A 22015-nucleotide genomic window follows, 5' to 3' on the forward strand; every position below is an offset into this window, starting at 1 on the left:
AATGGCAGAATTTTGCACTAAATTAAAAAAATATTTATAGATATATCGAATTGGTAAAGTAATCGGTAATTTTACCGATAAACCGATATGCTTATATCAGCCAATACCGATAGAGTACCGATTAATCTGTCCCATCCCTAACATTTACAAAATGTAATGTAAGTGACTATGCAACTACCCATTACCGTTACTTTTCTTCCAAAAGCAATGCATTGCAAAAAGTAACATATTACTTTGCTTTGAAAGTATAGTAAAACTTCTCAATAACGGACAGGCCTATGGGAAAAATAAATATCCGTTATTAAGAAGTGTTCGCTATTGAGAAAAAAGTGTAGGATGTTACACAATAGAATACGCATATCACAGTACGTACTTTGCGACACCGTAGCAGAAGTGATACACACTTCTCAAGAAAACCAAAAGGAATACTGTCTACTGTCTGTACTTTTAAAAAGAAAAAATAAATATGTTTGGTGTAACTTGAAACAATACACACTAGTTCAAAATACTGGCCATTGTTGTGTCGAATTCCAGGAATTGCGACAGTTTTCTTTCAGGTTGTCCACTATTAAGAAGTTTTATTTGCGTTGGGGAGGTAGTTTTCAGTGTTCGTGTCCATTATTGAGAAGTAATATTGCCAATAAACACCATGTATTTCTGCCGGGGAATTTAAAAATGTCCGTAATTTAGAGGTATCCATTAGGAGAAGTTTTACTGTAATATGTTACTTTTAAACAATAATGTTCTTTTCAATACTACAAATACCCCCTAATACAAGTGTAAATACAGACCAGAGCCACAACTAATTCATTTGTATTACACATACACAAATCGAAAATAATAAATACTATTCTATTAATGAAAAAAATAACCTCCTTTACATATTTTCACCAGTTTGAATAATATTTCTAAACCTGCATAAAAATTTCTGCTAAATAAATTTCACTTAAATCATGGATGGCCGTAGGCACTGTATCAACCCCCTCCTCCTGCACCCAGCCTACAATGGGAATTCTCAGAATCACTTATAGTAGAGCTAGAATCACACAGAGAATAAAAAACAAGAGAAAAAAGAATGAGACAGAAATTGATAGAGAGTGATGAAAAGAGAGAGAAACAGAGGAGGAAAGAAGAAAAAATAAAGAAAAACAGAGAAACAAATGAAGGAGGGAGAGAGAGGGGGAGAGATGCAGAGCCCAGGTAAACAGAATTCTGTAACTATTGACCTGAATTGTGTTTCACTAAAAAAAATGTGTACTGCTACTGGTTATCAACAAAGATAGAAATAAACTTTGTACTTTGGTCTACTAACAAATTAACATATAAGGCATTGGAGACAAGCAATGATTGAAGGGAATCTTATTGGGGAATTCAATCACATTTAGTGCTCAATATACTACCTGATAGACTAAGGAAATCAAGAAGTGACAATATCTGTATCAAAACTTGTGTAACGTTTGCAACTTTATATAAAAATTCACAAACGTTACACATAAAAATACAGGAACATTCTTCTTTCATATATAGAAGACGTTCTCTTTCCCGCCGTCAGAGGGCAGCGCTCATCTGACAGCTTAAGTTCCTGCTGCCACCTGGCAGCAAAAATTAGTACTTCATTTGCAGCTACACTGCGTCATAAAAATTCAAATCACTTCGACTGCAAGATTCGTGCAAGCAACACTACCTTCTCCTGCTACCAACTGTGACCCATATCCAGCTGTGATCACGTACCGACCAATGAACATCCGATTTTGTTCTTAAGGCAGCCATTACCTTAGTACCATCAAGCACGTGCAACCGGACCACACCGTTTTTCTTGACTACTTGCTTGTATGCTCCTACCCATGTGTTGAAACCATATTGCACTATTCTATCTGCTATTCATAAAATGTATATTACAATTAAATTTGTGTTCCTCGAAACTACGAAACAATGTTTTCTTGTTAACTCTACAAATTGTAAACGAGTACATTTAGAATTTAGTCACATATAGGATGGCCCATGTTGTGTATGATTCAACTGTCTACATAAGAAGACTGCGAGCTGATCATGCGCAGTTCTACGATTGGCAAGCTTCGTGATCTCTGTCTGAGCCCACAATTCACACAGTGAACGCGAAGGTGTTGTGACCAGTATGACATCATCCTTTATTGTTTTGCAACACGGTGCCCAAGAATTTGTAAAGAAGGTATATGCAGTGGAGTGTCAAGGGGTGGGCGAAGTGGGCGACTGCACGGGGACTCTCGTCTCATGGGGTTGATACAAAAAATGTATTAAATAGAAGTGAGGGAAAAAAAGATGAAACAGGCTAATTTTTGTAGGCAATAAAATTAAAACATTCTTTTTTGTTTGGCTTTAGATTCTAGTTAAACGTTATAATGCATCAAATCAGGGACGTAACATACAGGCTCTAAGCCTAAAGGGGCCTGGAAAAATTAAAAATTATTGTCATATTTCTCATGTGTAACATTTTTGCAAAAAAATCACGATACCTTGCGTGGACATTTTTACCCATTTATTCATTTCTCGAATAAAAAGGAATTTGTCTTGTCTTTTCTTCTTTCTCTCGACCTTGCACTCCCGATTTTAATATGTTAACAATAAAGCACCTCCAAATGACACGAAGCAAGTGCGAGGCATTTAAATGCTTGGGTCGTTTGTAACTCAAGAAGGCAATGGATAATATAAGCAGTTCTTACTTCCTTCCTTATTTCAGCTCCCGGAATACAAACACATTATTAGAGTGAGTGAAATTATTAAATACAATTTTCTTCAATAATTTATTATATAAATATGATAATCTGCTGACGTATCTTTGAAGATTTTGTATCGAGTCACATTGAAATTTCAAATTTAAAAACAGGTTGGGGATTCGTATTCTCATCTCGCCCAGGACCTTGCAATATGTTGACATGCCACTGGGTATTTGGGTTGTCACTATCCTTCTATTTTAATTAAAAACAATCAACTCATATTTTACCTCACAGGGTGGGCCTCAAAGGGTTAAGATTTTTGCAAATATCTCTCTGTCCACCCTATTGCCTCCTGTAAGAAGCAATTTAGTATTGGAGAAACTACACGAAAAGGACATCCTAAGTGACATCGACGACGAATTAGATTTATCGTATTTTGCTTCTTATAAATGTCGACAATACACTAATTCTACTTAATAAAAAAAATTGGCTCTAAAAGAGATTCGAACCTTCGATCTTCAGACAACTGGGCTAGGCCTTTACCACTTCCCCACTTTGCCACTCCAACAAACAAACATCAAATTTTGTCTTAAGGATCGTCAAAAATCTTGCATACTTTGTTACCATACACTTGTTTATTTTTACAAGCTGGAATAGACTTAAAGTCTGCAACTCAGAACTAGACTTCTGTGGCAACTTATTCTCTCCCGTCTACATTGATGTGACAAAACTCACGTATTGTAAATGTGAAGGGGCATTGTCACATGTTGCAAATAATTTCTCATACCATCGTTAGTTCCAGATTTGGCCACAGCCACCGAGCATTTAGTTTCTGGACATATAGTACATGAAAGTTATGCATGTTACATGTACAAAAAGAATTATTTTCGGAATGCATTTATCATTCATTTTCTGTCATTCAAAAATACAGTCTGTGTGCTTGTTTTCCATTATTAGCTGTGAAATTGATGGTGTTGAAAAAATATTTCAAATACCTAGGTAGTTTGTTCCAAACAAATGCTTTAGCACTGACAATAACGTCTCTGATACTACTATTACTACTACTACCACTATTAGTTGTAGAAATAATAAAAATGCCATTATTAACGTTTTCGTTATTATTATTATTATTATTGGCACCTTTATCCTGGTACTTCACCCTTGCCAGACAAAATTTCGTGGTTGCGTATCTGGCGGCAGGGGGGTCTTCGGAAGGGCTACTGGACGTTTTTGAACATTTAATAATCTGCAACAAACAATAAGCGGCACGATAAACTTTATTTTAAGTAGTTCGTAGTATTGCTTCCCTTCGGATACTCAGTTCTGGTCTGGTTGAGTGAATCACATCCATTAGAAGAGTACGGTCTTAACAGTTTGCATACTTCTTATTTTTTCTTTCTGGTTTTCCGTTTTCGCATCCAATGAAAATGAGTACAGCAAAGAAAAACTGTCAGGGGCAGAAAATAGGAAAAGGCAGAGAGAGAACGGGAAAAGGCTACCTTGCGTCAGTCTCCTTTCATGAATAATTTTCTGAAACGTTCGAAATCAGGTGAGTTATTGAAATCATTGAAAAACGGCCTACTTGTAGTGAATCATTTTTGTACACTTTTCCCGAACAGTATCATATTGAAAAAAAAATTGTGATTCGAGTTTTGAAACTAGATATTGACACTTATGTCAGGTTTAGTGTTGTTTTTGTCTTTGCTTTTCTCCTGGCTTTTTCCTTTGAAATCACAATAAAATATTGCTGCAAGAATTGGACATTTCTTGGTAAAACTACGTATAGTATTAGGTACGGCTAACAACAACTAAACAAAATGTGAGTTAACCAACCTTTCGTCCGTCAGGTTAAGTTATTGAGAGACAATGAGAACACGTAACATTTCGCACCTGAGAAAAAGTTAACCAAATCAAACGTTTTGGGCAAGTATTTGAGTGAAGTAGTCATAGTACTTAATTCTATAATTTCACCCATTTCTCATACTTCTGGTCGTCTTAATGATTCTAAAAGCAATAAACAAACAAATTCTCTTTTATCGTCCCCCAAAGAAAACCAAATATTAGGGTTAGACATGTAATTATACTGTTCAGAAACAATTTGGCTTCTAGGTTTTTTTATGTTGGTATGTATACTTAGGACCAAAAATCTTAATTTTCAGTGTTAATATGGTAGCTAATGTTAATATTTCACATTGCATTGATAGATTTAGATCATACGGCCCTCGTAAGCTTCTTTTGTAAACTCAACTGTTAACCTTGGTATTTTTAACATGCACAAACATTTCAGTACAAATAGAGGAAAATTAAATAAACCTTACGGCACCGGCGCCACAAGAGAAAGGTGGATTTCGTCTGCGTAAGGTGGATGGTAATATTTTGGAAAGGAGGACAGAAATCAATGATCAATCATAAGTTAACTTTCGTCTTTCGGAACACATATTGAAAAAATATTGTATGTAATACCCCTCCTATCATGTACTAGGTTTTATTATAACAAATACAAAAGACATTAACAATATAGAGCCACTAATTATAATAGGTATTTAATTATTAAATATTAATAATTAAATGTTAATAGTTTCATTACAGGCATACTAGTGGTGTATATTCCAAAAAGTTCTTATGTTAAATATACTGTATTATTAAACTTATAAAAAAATCATCATACAGATACTACATATAAAATTACTAAAAAAAGATTTAGTATAATACATTCTACTAGAAGAGAAATCCACAAGCAAATTCTATTGTACAAAATTATCAATGGATCAACGGAAAAGCAGGAAATTTTTAATTTATTTAAATTCAGTGTGAACAAAAATAGGTTATACACTTCTTTTGCACTTGCTTCGCTCTTGCAGTAAATTGTACATTAGTCACGTCAATGGGTAAAGGTATTGTAATCTATAAAAGACATTGTGAAACTGTGTACTAGATTTTCATTCTGTATAAGTACAGAGGGGGCGCTGTTTTGCTTATCGTACCTCTGGTTCACGAATCACTGAAACCCCCAGTGATATAGACTCTCTAAAATTGTCTTTTTTTGCAGAGCATCTATATAGATATAGTATTTTAAAATTAATGGTTGTAGTATAGTGGCAAGTAATTTTTATAGGCATCACTTTATCATGCTTTTATTAGTCTTTTTGAGCAAACAATCCATTCTTAACGTTTTGTTGGTTCCTGAAAAATATTTTTTTATATAATGAGTGTTTTCCTACATTTTACAATTTGCAGCAGTCTCTATATATAGATTGCTTTCCTAGCTTCATTATGCAATAAGTCTTTTTGTAGTTATTTTTAACATTATCTATGATGAAACGATTTTGAGGTTGCATCTATATAGAGATGATTGTATTTTGGAAGCAGTTGACTTCAATGTCACCGCAGGGAAGGGGTTGATGAAGCTTCTGTGCCTCATGAAAATCTTCATCTGCTTAAAACTCATCTTTAACTTGAGTAATGATGTTGAGCCATATTGGTTGTTAAGTCCCTTCAAAATTTTCTCTGCATTTCACTCCTATTCTCATACTTGAAGTCACTTTTGGATACCTCCCCTCCCTCTACCCACCCATTTCGAAATTAACTTCAATTCAGTGAATATCCAAATCAGGTAAAAATTACGTAATTTAGGGGCTGTAATATTGACACCTGTAGTATTCCTATTTACTAAATTTTCCAAAATGTATAGCTATGATGCACTTACCCATAAGAAGCAATCAACATTGGAATACTCCATTTAGCAACAAATGTTCCACAGCTGTATACAAAACCTACAAAGGAGAGTGCAACAATTCTTCCTGTCTCTGAACTTTCTTTCGATATTACAATCTGAGAACCTACAGGAAGAAGAATTTGTATGAATTACAATCATCAAAAGAAGCTTCAACTATTTAGCTACTAAATTCATCCTTTTGGCAGCCCAACATGCAAAACTACAAGCACAACACACACACACACACACAAAAGGAGTTTTAAAACAATGTTATTTTAAGTACAATGTGAGCTTGGGTTTCACATGTTAAATTAGCAGAAAAGATGGATCAGTGAAATGCATTGCTTTACAGCCTATTGCACAATTTACATTCTAATCTCTATTCTGTTGTTTGACAAACAAGAATAATTAATAAATAACAAGAACAAAATATACCACACCTACAGCTGGATCTTTAAGAGTTAATTTTGGTGAAGCATAAGCTAACTCTAGTTTATATTGCAGTATCTACAGTTTCATTAAATATTAACATTAAAGTAGAATTGTACTGTTTCTAATTTTAATTTACGCTACAAATAGGGACATTGAATATTGGAACACTGACAGGAAGGACTGAAGGAATCGTAGATCTAATGGAGAGAAGAGGAATCAACATCTTTGGAATGAGCGAGGAGAAATGAATTTGAGGACAGACTATAAACTGTACTGGGCAGGTACTGAAGAGGGCAGGAGAAGTGGGGTTGGATTTTTGGTCAGAAGTGGAATGAGTGAGGATGTAGAGAGGGTAAATGACAGAATAATAAAACTAAAAATGAATGTAAGAGGGAAAGTAATAGAAGTAATTCCAAGTGTATGCCCCACAAACAGGTTGTACAAGGGAGGACAAAGAAGAATTTGAAGACGATTTGGAAGAACATGTAGGAAAGGAATGGCAAATTGTGATGGGTGACTTTAATGCACAAGTGGAAAGAGACAGGAAAGGGTTTACAGAAATACTTGGAGCAGATGGATGGTGACAGAGGAATGAGGAGGGAAGGAGGCTACTGGACTCTTGTAAGAGAAACGGACTGTTAGTAGGTAATAGCTGATTTAAGAAGAAATATGCCATAAAATCACAAGATTCAGTTGGAATAATGAACAAAAGTATATTCGATTATATATTGGTAAACAAGGAGGTAAAAAAGAAAATGAACAACATTAAAGAAATACCCAGTGAGAACTTAAACAGTGACCACAGGCTACTAGTAGGAGATGTGAGGAGGTGGAAAATAAAAAAAAATAGAAGGGAGGAACAAGAGAGAAGGATAAGAGTGTGAAAATTGAAGGATAAGATTATAAAAGAGGAATATCAAGAAATATTGTGAACCAAAGTGCCAAGAGGTGATCGCAAAAGAGTAGAAACAGATTGGATGAGATTTAAAACAGAATTAGTAGAGGCTGCCAAAAAGGTATGTGGAAGGACAAGCGAGAAAAGAAAAAAACACCATGGTGGAATGAAAGAACTAGACACACAGTGAAAACAAAAAATGATGCATTTAGAAAATGGTTTAAATTTAAATCACAAAATGCACGAAAAGAGTACGTGGAAAAGAAGACAGAGACAAGAAGGAAAGAAGAAAGTGGATGGAAGAATGAGCCAAAGTGTTAGAAGATGATGTAGATGGGAACAAGAAAGTATTGTATGGACTAGTGAGAGAAAAGAAAAGAGACAGAGGAGACAGCTGTAATCTAAGGGATGAAAGGGAAAATGTTGTAGAAGAGGATGAAGAAATAAGGAGAATGTGGAGAAATCATTTCGAGAAATTGCTTAATATGAAAAAAGGAAATAAACATGAAGAAGTGAAGAAAAAAATTAATCTCACATGGAAAGAAGCGGAGGAAGTACTGATGAGAAGTAGAGCACCTGGAATAACTGTAGTGCCAGTGGAATTGATACTAGGAGCAGGAGTGATTGGTGTGCAGTGGCTGTACAGTGTTGAAAACAGTGTGGTAAGAGAGAGAAGTGCCAAGAGATTGGACAAAGAGACTAATAGTTCCCATATTAAAGAAGGGGGACAGAAAGAAATGTAAAAACCACAGAGGAATAACACTAATGTGCTACTCAGCAAAGGTGTATGACAAAATACTAGAGAAAAGAATAAGGGAAGTAACTGAGCTGAACATGAGAGAGGAACAGTATGGATTTAGAAGAGGAAGATCAACAGTAGATCTGATATTCACCATAAGGCAAATGCAGGAAAGGCACTATGAGTATGGAAATGATTTGATTATGGCATTCCTAGATATAAAAAAGACATACAATAGCATGGACAGAACAAAGATTTGGAAAGCTCTAAGAGAGAAAGGAGTCGAGGAAGAGATAGTGTGTAGAGTGCAGAGCTCATACAAGGCCAAACAGAGCTGTGTGAAGACACCAGTGGGAAGAACAGAGTGGTTCAGTATAAGTAATGGACTAAAACATGGAACTACTCTTTCCCCACTGCTCTTCATAATTACAAAGGATGCGATTAACGAAGAGGTGGGGAAGAAGATAGGAGAGGAAGAGATGAAGCCCTGTTGTTCGCTGATGACTTAGTAATATGGGGAAACAGGGAAGAAGAAGTACAGAGACAGCTTGATAGTTGGAATGAGGAAATCAGAAGAGCAGGAATGAAATTCAGAGCAGAAAAGAGCAAGGTGCTAATAAGAACAAGAAACAGAGAAATAAATGAACCAATAATAGAGATGGACACGGAAAAATTGAGGGTAGTGGCGAGTTTCAAATATCTGGGAAGCATAATTGAGAGAAGTGGAAGAATAGATGAGGAGGTAAACAGAAGAGGACAAATGGTTGGTGGACTATATCAAAGCGTTCGAAGATTAATATGGAACAGATATGTACCTATGAAATGCAAGAGGGTAATACAGCATGTAACAAAAGTCCGGGAACACTTTTAAAAATTTATTGTAGCCAAACGAGTAGCATTACAAAGTAACAAAGTACATCATTTCAAAGAGTAAAGTTGTACGTTTTTTTCATTGCAGGTGTTACGTGTAGTTCCATATATCGTTGCTAGGTGGTGTCATAATCAAGATGGCGCTTTCTGGAGCTGGTCTTTGTATTTAGGATATAACGTTTGCACTAACTGTAATCTGTACGGTTTCATGTTTATTTTTTTTACGCAAAACATGCCACACAGTCATTGTTGACATTTCCAACTCATGTGAAGCATATAGATTTTCTCAGACTCTTGTGAAAGCTTCTCTCACTCGCTCAATGCCATTTTCACTCACACCTGGCCGACCACTTCTCTTCTTGATACACAAACACCCAGTTTCAACAAACTTCACATGCCAATTGTAGATTGCCTTCCTGGTTGGTGCTGCTTTCCCGTACTACATCTTAAATTTTCGTTGGGCATCCGTTGCACTCTTTGTTTTGTCAAATTCTAGCACGCAGAAAGCTTTCTCAGCTCCAGAAAGCACCATCTTGATTATGACACCACCTAGCAACGATATATGGAACTACACGTAATACCTGCAATGAGAAAAAACTTACAACTTTACTCTTTGAAATGATGTACTTTGTAACTTTGTAATGCTACTCGTTTGGCTACAATATTTTTTTTAACGTGTTCCTGGACTTTTGTTACATGCTGTATATAACACATACTATGTGCCAATAATTACGCACGAAGCAGAGACTTGGACAATGACAGAGAGAGACAAAAGAAAGAAAGATGCAGGCAGTGGAGATGAAATTCTTAAGGGATAGAATAAGGAATGAGGAAATCCAACAGACAGTGGGTGTGGTGAAGCTTTAGGACAGGATAGATCAGACACAGATGAGATGGTTCGGACACATTTAAAGGATGGATTCAGAAAGACTGTCAGTAAGAGCTTACAATGCACATGGAGTGGGAATAAGGCCAAGGGGGAGACCAAGATGTCTGTGGAAAGAGCAGGTAGCAGAGAGTGTTAGGAGAAAAGGACAAGATTGGAACACCGTGGAAAGGGAGGAATGGTGGAAGACCAGAAGGAAATGGAGGGGCTTCACTTCTATGCCGACCCAGCCAGAGACAGGAAACGGCAAAGGATGATGATAAATGATTTATTGACTTCTTCATTGACTGTTTGATAGTTATATTAATATTAGGCCCATCATTATTAATTAATAAGCAATATACATTATTACCAATACAAAGTTCGCACACATTTTGCTTCAACAAATTTCCTGCCACTTCTAGGTTTTCCAAGTATTTTCATATCAATTCTGAGAGTACTGTGTCCTATTGTAGCTTATTTTAACTTGGTCTACAGAATTTTCTTTAACAGTGGGATTATGAAAGCACTGGCATCAGCATATTTTTAGTAATTATTTTTCTATGAACACTTGGTTCAACATATTTACGATACTCTTACCCAGAAGTAGACAAAATTAAAAATAATTCAGGAGCTCCTTTTTCTTAAGACATATCCAACTAGGATAAGCTATGAAAAGTTATCTTAAAACATTTAATTTATTAATTATTTCAAGATTGGATTAAAAGTCATTAATTCTTGTGCTGGAGTGGCCTTCCTAAAGAAGGCTCAACTGGTAACAGTATGAATAACTATGCAATACATTCTAATATATGGCCGACACTACCATAAAAAATTCAGGAGCTAGGTAAAAACTATCAGGCACATGGCAATTGGATAACCTGAATTTTTCCAACTCTGCTCTTGCCAATTCCAATACCAATGCTCAAACATTGTAACAATTGTTGTGTTCAGAATATTAATAAATATTACATTGCAATTAATGGGACCACTAGTGGGTGTTGTAATCGTAGGCAGAATAACCAGTTGATTGATGAAGCAGTTTTCGAATGAGGGCCGTTGAAGTAGGGCTATGTGAGAGCATTGCATTGATAGTGCCGTGATGGAACACAAGAGTTGTGACCGAATTTTACTCTATATTAGGAAAAAGTTCAACAGATATGTACAAAGATTTGAAACATGTTTATGGGAATGACTGCCTGAGATGTGCAGTGCACATTGTGCACAGGTTGTTTCCTTGGTATTCAACATTCCAGAAGGGGAGGGAGTCGTGTGTTGCAACAATCACATGTGAAGACAACAGTCATTGTTTTCTTCAATGCCAATTGAATCATTCACCACAAATTTGTTCCTGAGACACCACCATGAATGGCCAGTATTATCTGGGAGTGATGCAATGTCTGTATGCCTGTGAAATGTCAAGAATGAACTATTCAAGAACAACCTGCTTCTGTTAGATAATAATGCACTATCACACTGTGAACTATCTGTGAAGGAGTTTCTGGCCCCAAAGTCAATCTATGTGGTGGAACCCCCCCCCCCCATATTTGCCAGATTTGACCCCTTTACCTAAAACTCAAGTGTGCACTGAAAGGAGAGCGTTTCAGAGCCATTACTGACATTCAATATGCTGAAATGCAGTAACTTGGGCAAATTCCTTTACAGGACTTCAACTATGCCTTCAACGAGTTGTTTATCAGGTGTGCACATTATATAAAGTCATAGGGACACTACTTTGAATGAACTTAAGTAGCATTTCCATACACTGTTGTTTGTTTTCACATACTGGCTGCAGCCTCATTGCTTATCAGGTAGACTGTGTAGTCACTATTTAATTATGCGGTGGCTCAGTCGGTAACGCGTCTGACTACCATGCTCAAGGTCCCGGGTTCGATCCCCGGCCGGTTCAAATCCGGGAACTTTTCTAACGATGGAAGCGGCCCCGGCGCCTACCCAGCGTCGAATAACATGGGTACCTGGGGGAAACCCTGGGGGGTAAAGGCGGTCAGGGGCGTGATGCTGATCACATCACCCCCACTCACGACCGGATCAAGAAAGTGTGGGGCGTTACCCCCACACCCCCTATACGCCTTCATGGCGTGGTGCTATGCACAGGGGAGCACTTTACTTTTTACTTTACTATTATCATTAATTTTCAGTCACTTTTGACTAATTGCAATGAGGATGAGTGATAATTAAATTGACAAAGGGATACTCATTATTGGTACAAGCTGTTGATATTTTATTATTATTATTTTTGTTATTTAGCATCACTTTTCTGCCACTTTTGGCTAATCACGATAATGATAATCAGTGACTATGTGATGAGATTGATGAAGGAACACTCACCAAGATCACCCATGCCCAAGCCAGGTTTCAAACCCAGGATCCCTGACAAGTTTTGAGAATATACAAGGGTCGTTCAAGGTTGGACGAGACTTCTATTTCTAGGAAAAAATTGGAAAGTCCTACAAGCATCAAAATATGTGAGTTTTTCAAAGGAATCCCCCTGAGCATCCAGACACTGCTGCCATTGCCATTACAGGGTGTCTACCAAAAGAACATATCCAAAATTCTTCACTTTTTCTTTTTCTAAACATTTATTTAATCGTCCACTACTTAGGTACAGTTGGAAATTAAGAAAATTTACATTGGTACATACCTGTATTGGAATTTTGTAAAAGATTTGTACAAATATTCAATTTTATCAAATCCCAGTACAGATATATAACAATGTAAATTCACAATACTGTAAAAAATAGCAAAAATTCTTGACCGTAAGCATAATTTCTTGACCTACTTGTTGATCTCTTGACTTCTTCTTAACTTTCTTGACATTCTTGACTGGTAGATACCCTGCATTATTGTGTCAGTTCCCTGAGTCCTTTGGCGTCAAAGGAAGTTGACGCTGTCGTAGATGCTGCAGGACTCCTTTGTCAGTGCTTCACCTGTCTTCAATTTCTTCCCTCTCATATGCTCGTTAAGAGGTTCAAATAAATCTGATAATCACTGATGGCTAAGTACAGTGTGTAAGAACATGGAGCAAAACCCTGAGAGTTGTTGCTGTCAAATTTACATGTGGGATTGTGCATTGTCATGGTGAAGAATAGCATTTGCAGACAACATCCCAGGTCTCTTCTTGTGAATGGCATTACGTACAGCACACTCATCAATGTGCAGGAATACTGGGCTTTAATCATGACCCTTTCCACAAAAAATCCTCATAAAAAACATCCAGTCGGACAAATGTGTCCATGCGGTTCATTCGTCAGCAACTAGGGTTCTTTGCCAATCTGACATCCTTTGTTCGCCATACTATACTTGCAATCTTTCCAAAATTTCAGCTGGCATCAGGTTCTCCTTCACAAGGAATTTGATCATACACCACTGCTCCACAGCTACAGACACACTACTTGAAGCCATTTTTCCTAACACTACTGTGCCAACTTCATCGGGGCAAACACACACTACTCATGATGGATGAAACTACGTACATCCTCTGGCAGTTTTATCATTCTCCAGCTCTTTACCACTTTTATATTCACAAATGATTCGGTCACCATTGAACGACCCATGCTTAAATGAAATAGTTTTGTTTGTTAAAATATGTTCATGGAAGTCTAGTAGGGAAGGGAGGGAGGGAAGGAGGGAGTCAGCCCTAAATTTTCATCTTTTATTATGCCTTCTAGACATTTTTGGCTCATTTTTCCCTCCATATGAAAGGTGGAACTGTTTCAAATAAGCTTGCATTTGGGTGCCTAAAGCCATTACAAGTTGATTTGTAAATTTACAAAGCAGATCTGCCATTTACCAATTTTATGTTACAATTAATGTACACTAATTGAGAAGAGTTGTGGTGGGCTAGTCCATATGGCATTTGTCTGTCATGTGGAACACCAGCAAGAGCGCCTCCAGAGGGGGACCAGGAGGGGCACTTCCCCCCCCCCCCGAGATATCTGGAAAAACTTCATAAAATAAAAATTTTGAAATTGTAGCATGAAAATATGGACAAGGGGTGTTATGAAAGACAACAAATTAAGTGCCTATGCAAATTATCCTAGTGCTGGGGATGCTTTATGATAATTCTCTTTAACTGGGGCAAAGCATCACCCCACTTTTTCTCAACTTTAAGCACTGCTGCCCCCCTGATAAAAATTCTGCAGGCAGCCCTGAACACCAGGGTTTGATTCCTGGGGTCGGTGATGTAAGTTGGGATCTAAGAATGCCTGTGTAAAATGGATCTGGGTGCCTCTAAACCAGGAGTTCCCAAACTTTTTCGTTTTGCAGCACCCTTGGTGTTTCAAGAAATTTCCATGGTGCCCAAGTTAGAATGTAGGCCTATCTAACACCTGCAACGTTCAGTTCGTGAGGATAGGTTGCTTGCTTTAAGGGTTAATCCATATGAAGTGGTACAACATGGTTGCTTAACAATTTCTTAAAATGTATATATTTTGTGTGGTGTGAGCCTCGTATGTTGACAGTTTAGAGCCACTGTTATTCTATTTTTACTATCACTGATTTAAAAATGGTAGACATTTTTTATCGTGGCGTGCATCATTTTCTACATTTGTAAGCATCAGCGGTAACTTTTTTTTCTCAGCTTTGATTGATTTATGAATTTGGTGTTTTAAGTCCACTTTATGCACAGGACCTACCAGTGGCGATTTCTCTGGGTGTGTAAGTCGTGTGTCAATGGCCAAAGGAAAATAAAATAAAGAAGAAAGTATCTGTACTTTTATAAATTACGATTTTGAGCTTTTTTCTTCAATTGTCAGTCACGAGCGCCCGGTAGTTTTCGAACGCGGCGCAGCACGCAGTGGTTGTCAGGCAGGCAGATCGGTCCGTGACGGGCAGGGCGTTGCGAGGAAATCCAACGTCTTACCACTGCCAAAACATAGCATGACCGCGCATGCGCACCCTGTCACCCACCAGCATGGTTACCTTCTCAAGGCGTTGTATTTGTTCCCAACGATTTGGATTTCATTCGCCCCGCGTTGTTTTCCTCGTGATTGTTGTGCATTATTTTTTAAACGTGTGGTGTGAAGTGACGTGATTATTTTAAGATGGAGAATAGTGAAAGTGTTGTGCAAAAGTATTTAAATAATTTATTTTCTTCGCTTTCGTATTCAGAGAAGAAACAAGTGATTGACAATAGTCGACCATGTTCGAATCTCACGATGTCAACATGTGTTAAAGGAAAAAGTTGTGCTGAAAAAGGTTTTGAGAGACATTTTCGAAAAGAACTCTATGAAATTTCAGACTGGCTTTGCGGGTGTGATGTGGTGAATAAATTTTACTGTTCGACATGTTTATTATTCTAGACTAAAAAAGGTGTTGGGAATTATCAAGGGTATGCGGATTTGAATCATCTCAATACTGCAGTGAGAAAACACAGCGAGTCTGAATTGCATCTTTATAATAAAGTTTCTTTAAATTTAGTAGTTTTGTTGCCACCCCTACTAGAATTGACGTTCTTTTGGATACTCAACGAAAAGCTGAAATAGAGCTACACAATGAAAAAGTAAAAGAGAACAGGGAAATATTAAAGAGGTTGATTAACGCCGTCTGCTATTTAGCAAAGCAAGAACTGCCATTCCGAGGCTATGAAAAAAATGCAGCATCTCTAAATAAGGGCAATTACATGGAATTCCTTATTTCAAGTGCCGAGTTTGATCCCTCATTAAAAATAACATTTATTAAATTCTACAGTTTTTCGCGGTACTTCGGCAGGCATTCAAAATGATTTAATAAATTCAGTTTCGGATGTTCTGAGAGATGAAATCTACAATGAAATTCAAAACACAGACTTTGTGGCTATCATGGTCGATGAAACATCAGACATTAGCAAAAAATGTCAGGTGTCAACAGTGTTACGTTCAATATATCACAGAGAGATTTCTTGCATTTCATGACATGAGCGCCGATAAAACTGCAGGAGCTCTTTTTAGTCACGTGACTGAAATAATGGATAAATATAAGTGTGGGGATAAATTAATTGCCCAGACATACGATGGGTATTCTGTATTGAGTGGTCATTTGAATGGCCTTTAAAGTAAAGTTTTGGAAAAACATCCGAAAGCTTTTTATACGCATTGTTATGTTCATGTAATGAACTTGGTGCTGCAACAATCGTTAGAATGTAACAAAGAGCTTAAGGTGTTATTTTGTGGTCTTAAATCACTTAAATCTCATTCTCCAAAGAGGTTACACGAACTTTCTGCTTTCATGTCCAGAAAGCTCCCGTCATTAGCTCCTACCAGATGAAATTTTACCTCTAGGCTAGTGTGGACAGTCAATGACAACAGAGAAGCAGCACTGCTTATGTTTTTTGAACATGTTAGTGAAAGTGGAGACTTCGATCATTTGACTGCAATGACTCCAGAGGATTTTCTAGCTTCTTGAAGGACTTCGAAAATATATTTTTAAAAAAGGCTTTATTCAACTTGCTTGCCTTTTCAGACGTATTATTCAGTATATTGCAGTAATAAAATAACTGAATTTCATCAACAACAGCTGAAAAAGGAAATTTCGAAACACTATGGAATTCTATAACTGGTGCAGTAGAAGAGGAAGAGGTTGTTGAAATGAAAAGGAGGCGACCGAACAATGAATCACAGAAAGACAACTGCCGGAGGCTTTACTTTGAAATCATTGATAATATCAGCAACCAGATAACAATTAGATTCGCATCATTTGAAAAATTGCAATATTTTGATTTACTAAATCTCACAAAACTTGAATAAAAGAGAAAACTTTCCTCACCATCTCGTACATAAATTGTAGGAAATTTATGGCAGTGTGTTTAATTTAACCAAACTGCAGAAGAATGAACTTTATGTTTGGTATGCTTCCACTGAAGGATCAGAGAAAACATCAATTAAGATTGTAAATTATCACGAATCTAGTGGGTGAGTTTACATAAATATATAAATTAGCAGTGTTGATCGCAACAATTCCTTCCACGACGTCATCTGTCGAGAGATCGTTCTTGTCACTGAAGAGGATCCACACATTCTGCCGATCTACTCAACCTCAGAACCGGATGACGAATTTAAGTCTTATCTCCATCCAGAAAGAATTACTTTCTAAGCTGCGAGAAGGGGATAAATCCAAATTTTATGAGGCGGTGATCAGCGCATTTCTCTCTAAAGAAAGAAGAATGGAGCTGGAATTCAAGTAACTAAGTAATGAGCAGTTGATTTTTCAAATTTTACTTTTTGGAAGGATAAATGAAGGGTAAGGGGAAAAACCGGGAATGCATTTTAGCGATTTTTCAATGAACGGTCATTCTTATGTCCACGGTGTTTTTTTATGGGTGATAGGTAGGAGTTCCACCAACCCCTCTGGTTGCAAACTCGTGCTTTAAAAATTAATTGTAAGGCGAAGTATTGAACATATTAATTTTCTCCTTACCCTTCAAATATATTAATACTTTAAATGAAGTATTTACTTCATTTAAAATAATTTATGTAATTTAATGTTTTTCTAAATATTTATAAATTTACACCAAAAAGGTACGGAGAAAATGTGTAATATTGGTTCACAGAAATGAGAGGGGGAGGGGTTAACATTCCTTCTTTGCCAACGCCTGAAGTTCAGGGTCAGAAGACGCCACTGGGACCTACAGTTTAAAGTGGGATCCGAACCACTATGTGCATCCACGAGGTATCAAACCCGGACCCCTTGATTACAAAGCAACAATGCTACCACTGTGCCATCAGGGAGGCCCTTTTATCTCAGCTCTGGTAAGTCCTATGGCAATGAGACAAAATCTGTGATGTTAAGCATATTATAGGATACAATTATATTTGTGAAATTTTTTAAGTATTATTCCTTCATAATAAATTTTAAAATCAAAATTGTGTATTCTAATCACTCTAAATATAATCTAAATATAATTTTCAGATATTTTTTCAGGGGAAGGCAGTTTATTTGACACTTGATTTCTTTTTCTTTTGCAATTACCTATGTACCAATAGTGTGTCAAAAAATTATTTTAATCTTGAGACTAATATTTTTTTTTCCTACAGGGTCATAAACATGTACTTTTTTTAAAAAAAGCTCTGACTTCAGGGGTGGGCAGTTGTTTAAAAATCTGAAATTTGTACACAATACAGTACTCTATGATAAGTGACTTCAGTTAAAATTTTGAGTTTGAGATTCAATTGGTTGAGGAGATACGGTCATGCAAATATCACAAAAAATTCAATAATTCGCATTACATAAGGTATGTCAAATTTCATTTCTTATTAACATATTTTGTGTTAAAATTCTGCAAACTGTGACTCAGAATGTACATGAACAACTGAAATGGATCTGCGCGCACACACACACACACACACACACACACACGAGGATATAATGCCTCCTGTTCTTTTGTTACTGTGTAAAAGCATTTTGGATTTGAGCAACCATGCACTGTACTTATCAGACGTTCCCGCTTCTCCATTGAATGTTTCTAACTTCTATCGCCAGGGGGTGCTGACTATAGCGAGGAAAATGGCAGCTTGTAACCATGCAAACTCAGTGGAGCTCCTGAAGAAGCTTGTGGTGATCGAGTTTCTAACCGCAGAAAATGTGCCCACAATTGACATTCAAAGGAGAAGTAAGGTTTTTAATGGGGATAACCTGCGACGTTCGGATGTTCATGCTTGTAATGAAAACTCCAGCTGAAGAAGTCGTAAAACTCACCTAGTCTACAGGTCGGGACACGATAGCATGCGGCATGGAACCACCCACTCTGGTAGCGACGTGCTGTTGCCGGATTGACCTACTTCAGGATTTTCGCGAGCCCACAGAAATATGTGTAGGATTAAACATCTGGTTAAACAGTCAACAACGGGACACTTCCATTGTTCTCATCGAACTTATTTGGGCACAGGTCAAAGGGCTGGTAGCACAGAGGAACACTTTGCCACCTTTTACACAGTCTAAAATTTTGCAATTGACAGAACAGGCTATCGGGGATGTGACAGCAGATCGGTGGCATTCGGTTATAAAACACACAAGGAAGATTATTTCCGAAGCATGGGAAAAGGAGGGAGTTGAAGAGCAGCAAATGGAGGATTTTGTAATTTCACTTCGGCGGGAAGACAGCAGTGACAGTAGTAGCTCAGACGAAGATGTACCTTTACTAACCAACAATGAAGATGATCTTGGGATAGCGCCACTGCAATGGTAGCCGGTAAGCAAAAACAACTCATTCTCTAACTACTAGGTACTTCTGTTCTTTCATTCATTTTTTATGTTTTTACATACAGGTAGCTCAAAGCATTAATAACACATGTACCAAATGTATCATTAATGTTAAGGAAATCGAGCAATTGCCAAGCTTTTCGTTGTAATTTATTGAACTCTGTATTGCCAGAGCCTGTATTCTCATATAGCTTCCCAAATTATCTCAATTCACACATCCACATGTGCCTCCCTGATGGCACAGTGGTAGGGTAAGTGTTGTCGCCTTGTAATCAAGTAGTCCTGGGTTTGATACCCTGTCGAGGCACATAGTGGTTCGGATCCCACTTTCAACTGTAGGTCCATTCCAGATTAGACGTAGTGTGCATAAAGTGGACTTTAAAACACCAACTCAATCAATCAATTCACACACAATTGATTTGTTCCTGATAAGTTCTCCGTAATACAGTAACTCAGTTCTGTAAAATTCTGTTTGAGAGGTGAATTTTTGTAGGTTCCTCAAAATATAATTTAAAAACGTGTTAACGAAACGAAGTTGTACGTAATTTGTTTATACGTAATTTGCCCTAATTTTCAAGAAATACATTTCATTTGTACGTTCTGAAGCTTCAACAATCGTGGCGTGACAAAGAAGGCAAAGAGAGGCGGCATAAAATCAAAGGAGAACGATTTGCCACAGTGTTGTTCATAACACAGGATGCATTTTCTTTTGTTGGTAATTGTGATACGATACAACATAAGTAAAAAGTTACCGGTAGCTGATGCTTGCAATGTACCATAATAAAAACAACAAAGGTTCTTTCAGTGAAGGTTTTCGGTTGCTGTGTAGAGCAGGAAGATAAAATGTTTCATGCTTGCCAGAATGTAAAATTCACACTGGCAGTTAACGTCAACCTACAAGAAACTTCAGATTCAAACTTCTAGATTCGTTAAATTATCACTTTATGACGGAAATAACATATATTAGCATACTGATACGTACGTGCTTAATTTCGCGTGATGCTTTTTTCCCCGAGCTTGCCAACAGCTGACTAGCCTGTCCGTGTGTTTGTGCGAACGTGGCAACGTAGAAACCCCCCAGCCAAATGGCAGCCAACGAGGAGACAGAATTTGGTCACGTTCTGCATTCTGATTGCACCCTGCTTCTTATCGCGTCCGTACTGTAGTAACGGTCTCTGGTTCAATGCCAACACTGTGTCTTCCCTAGTTCTGGTAGAATGCCCTGATGTTTCACTAGTTCTCTTGTCAAGCTTACCAGACGTTCGTGTGGATTGAACTCTGTAGCTATTCTCTTTCGAGTCCATTACGTAGGTAGCAGATTTATGATTTTGACCTTCTCTTCTCCCTTTGTTTGCCATGGGACATTTTTCTCCGAGTTCTGATAAGTTGTTCAAACTCATCTCTGAGATCCATATTTTCTTCAGGATTTTCCATTACATTATGAAATGAGCTCTCAGAATTTCTTCTTAAAGCAGCTGAAACCTTCCCTATGTTTGTTCTCATGACAGGCAGTCTTTTCTTTAAGCTCAATTTTCTAATTAGATCACCAACATGATTTCGATGACCTCCATCAATTGCAGTCAAGGTCTTCCACTACGTTCTGTCACATACATTGAGAGTTCTTCAGCTGGGGTTTTCATTACAAGCATGAACAGCCCAATGTCGCATATTACTGATGTCTACACATCCCCATAAAAAACCTTTCTTCTCCTTTGAATGTCAAATGTGGACACATTTTCTGCAGGTTAGAAACTCAATCACCGCAACCTGCTTCTGCTTCAGGAGCTCCACTGACGTTGCATGATTACAAGCTGTTATTTTCCTCGCTATAGTCAGCACCCCCTGGCGATAGAAGTTTGAAACATTCAAAGGAGAAGTGGGAACGTCTGATAAATACAATGCATGGTTGCTCAAATCCAAAATGCATTTACACAGTAACAAAAGAGTAAAATGCATTACTTTTCAGCACATCCTCGTATATATACTTTATTGCCGACCCATTTCAATTGTTCATTTACATTCTGAGTTACAGTTTGCAGAATTTTAACACAAAATATGTTAATAAGAAATGAAATTTGACATACCTTATGTAATGCAAATTATTGAATTTCTCATGATATTTGCATGACCGTATCTGTTCAACCAATTGAATCTCAAACTCAAAATTTTAACTGAAGTCACTTACCATAGAGTACTGTATTGTGTACAAATTTCAGATTTTTAAACAACTGCCCAGCAGAGATATTTAACTCTGGAGTCGGAGCTTTTTAACAAAAAGTAAATGTTTATGACCCTGTAGGAAAAAAAAATATTAAAGTCTCAAGATTAAAATAATTTTGACATACACTATTGGTACACAGGTAATAGAAAATAAATTCAAGTGTCAAACAATTTTGTCTCATTGTCATAGGACTTACCAGAGCTGAGATAAAAAATTACCACTGATGCTTACAAATGGAGAAAATTATGCACGTGACGATAAAAAAATGTCCACCATCTTGAAATCAATGATAGTAAAAATAAAATAACAGTGGTTCTGAACTGTCAGCATATGATGCTCACACCACACAAAATATATACTTGTTTAAAAATGGTCTAGCAACCATGTTGT

The 22015-nt window shown here is 37.1% G+C and overlaps 1 protein-coding gene across 2 annotated transcripts in view; it reads right to left on the minus strand.

Annotated features, from left to right (window-relative positions):
- Positions 1 to 22015, minus strand: part of LOC145994344 (solute carrier family 22 member 18-like) — a 70400-nt gene that overhangs the window by 11893 nt on the left and 36492 nt on the right. For both annotated transcript variants that reach the window (XM_083130461.1, XM_083130463.1), the window contains exon 4: positions 6400 to 6532. In XM_083130461.1, coding sequence (XP_082986587.1) covers positions 6400 to 6532 — 133 coding nt within the window. The remainder of the gene's footprint in view (positions 1 to 6399; positions 6533 to 22015) is intronic.

The sequence above is a fragment of the Lepisma saccharinum genome, chromosome 10 (genome assembly GCF_977018435.1).
Source record: "Lepisma saccharinum chromosome 10, izLepSacc3.1, whole genome shotgun sequence".
NCBI lineage: Eukaryota > Metazoa > Arthropoda > Insecta > Zygentoma > Lepismatidae > Lepisma > Lepisma saccharinum.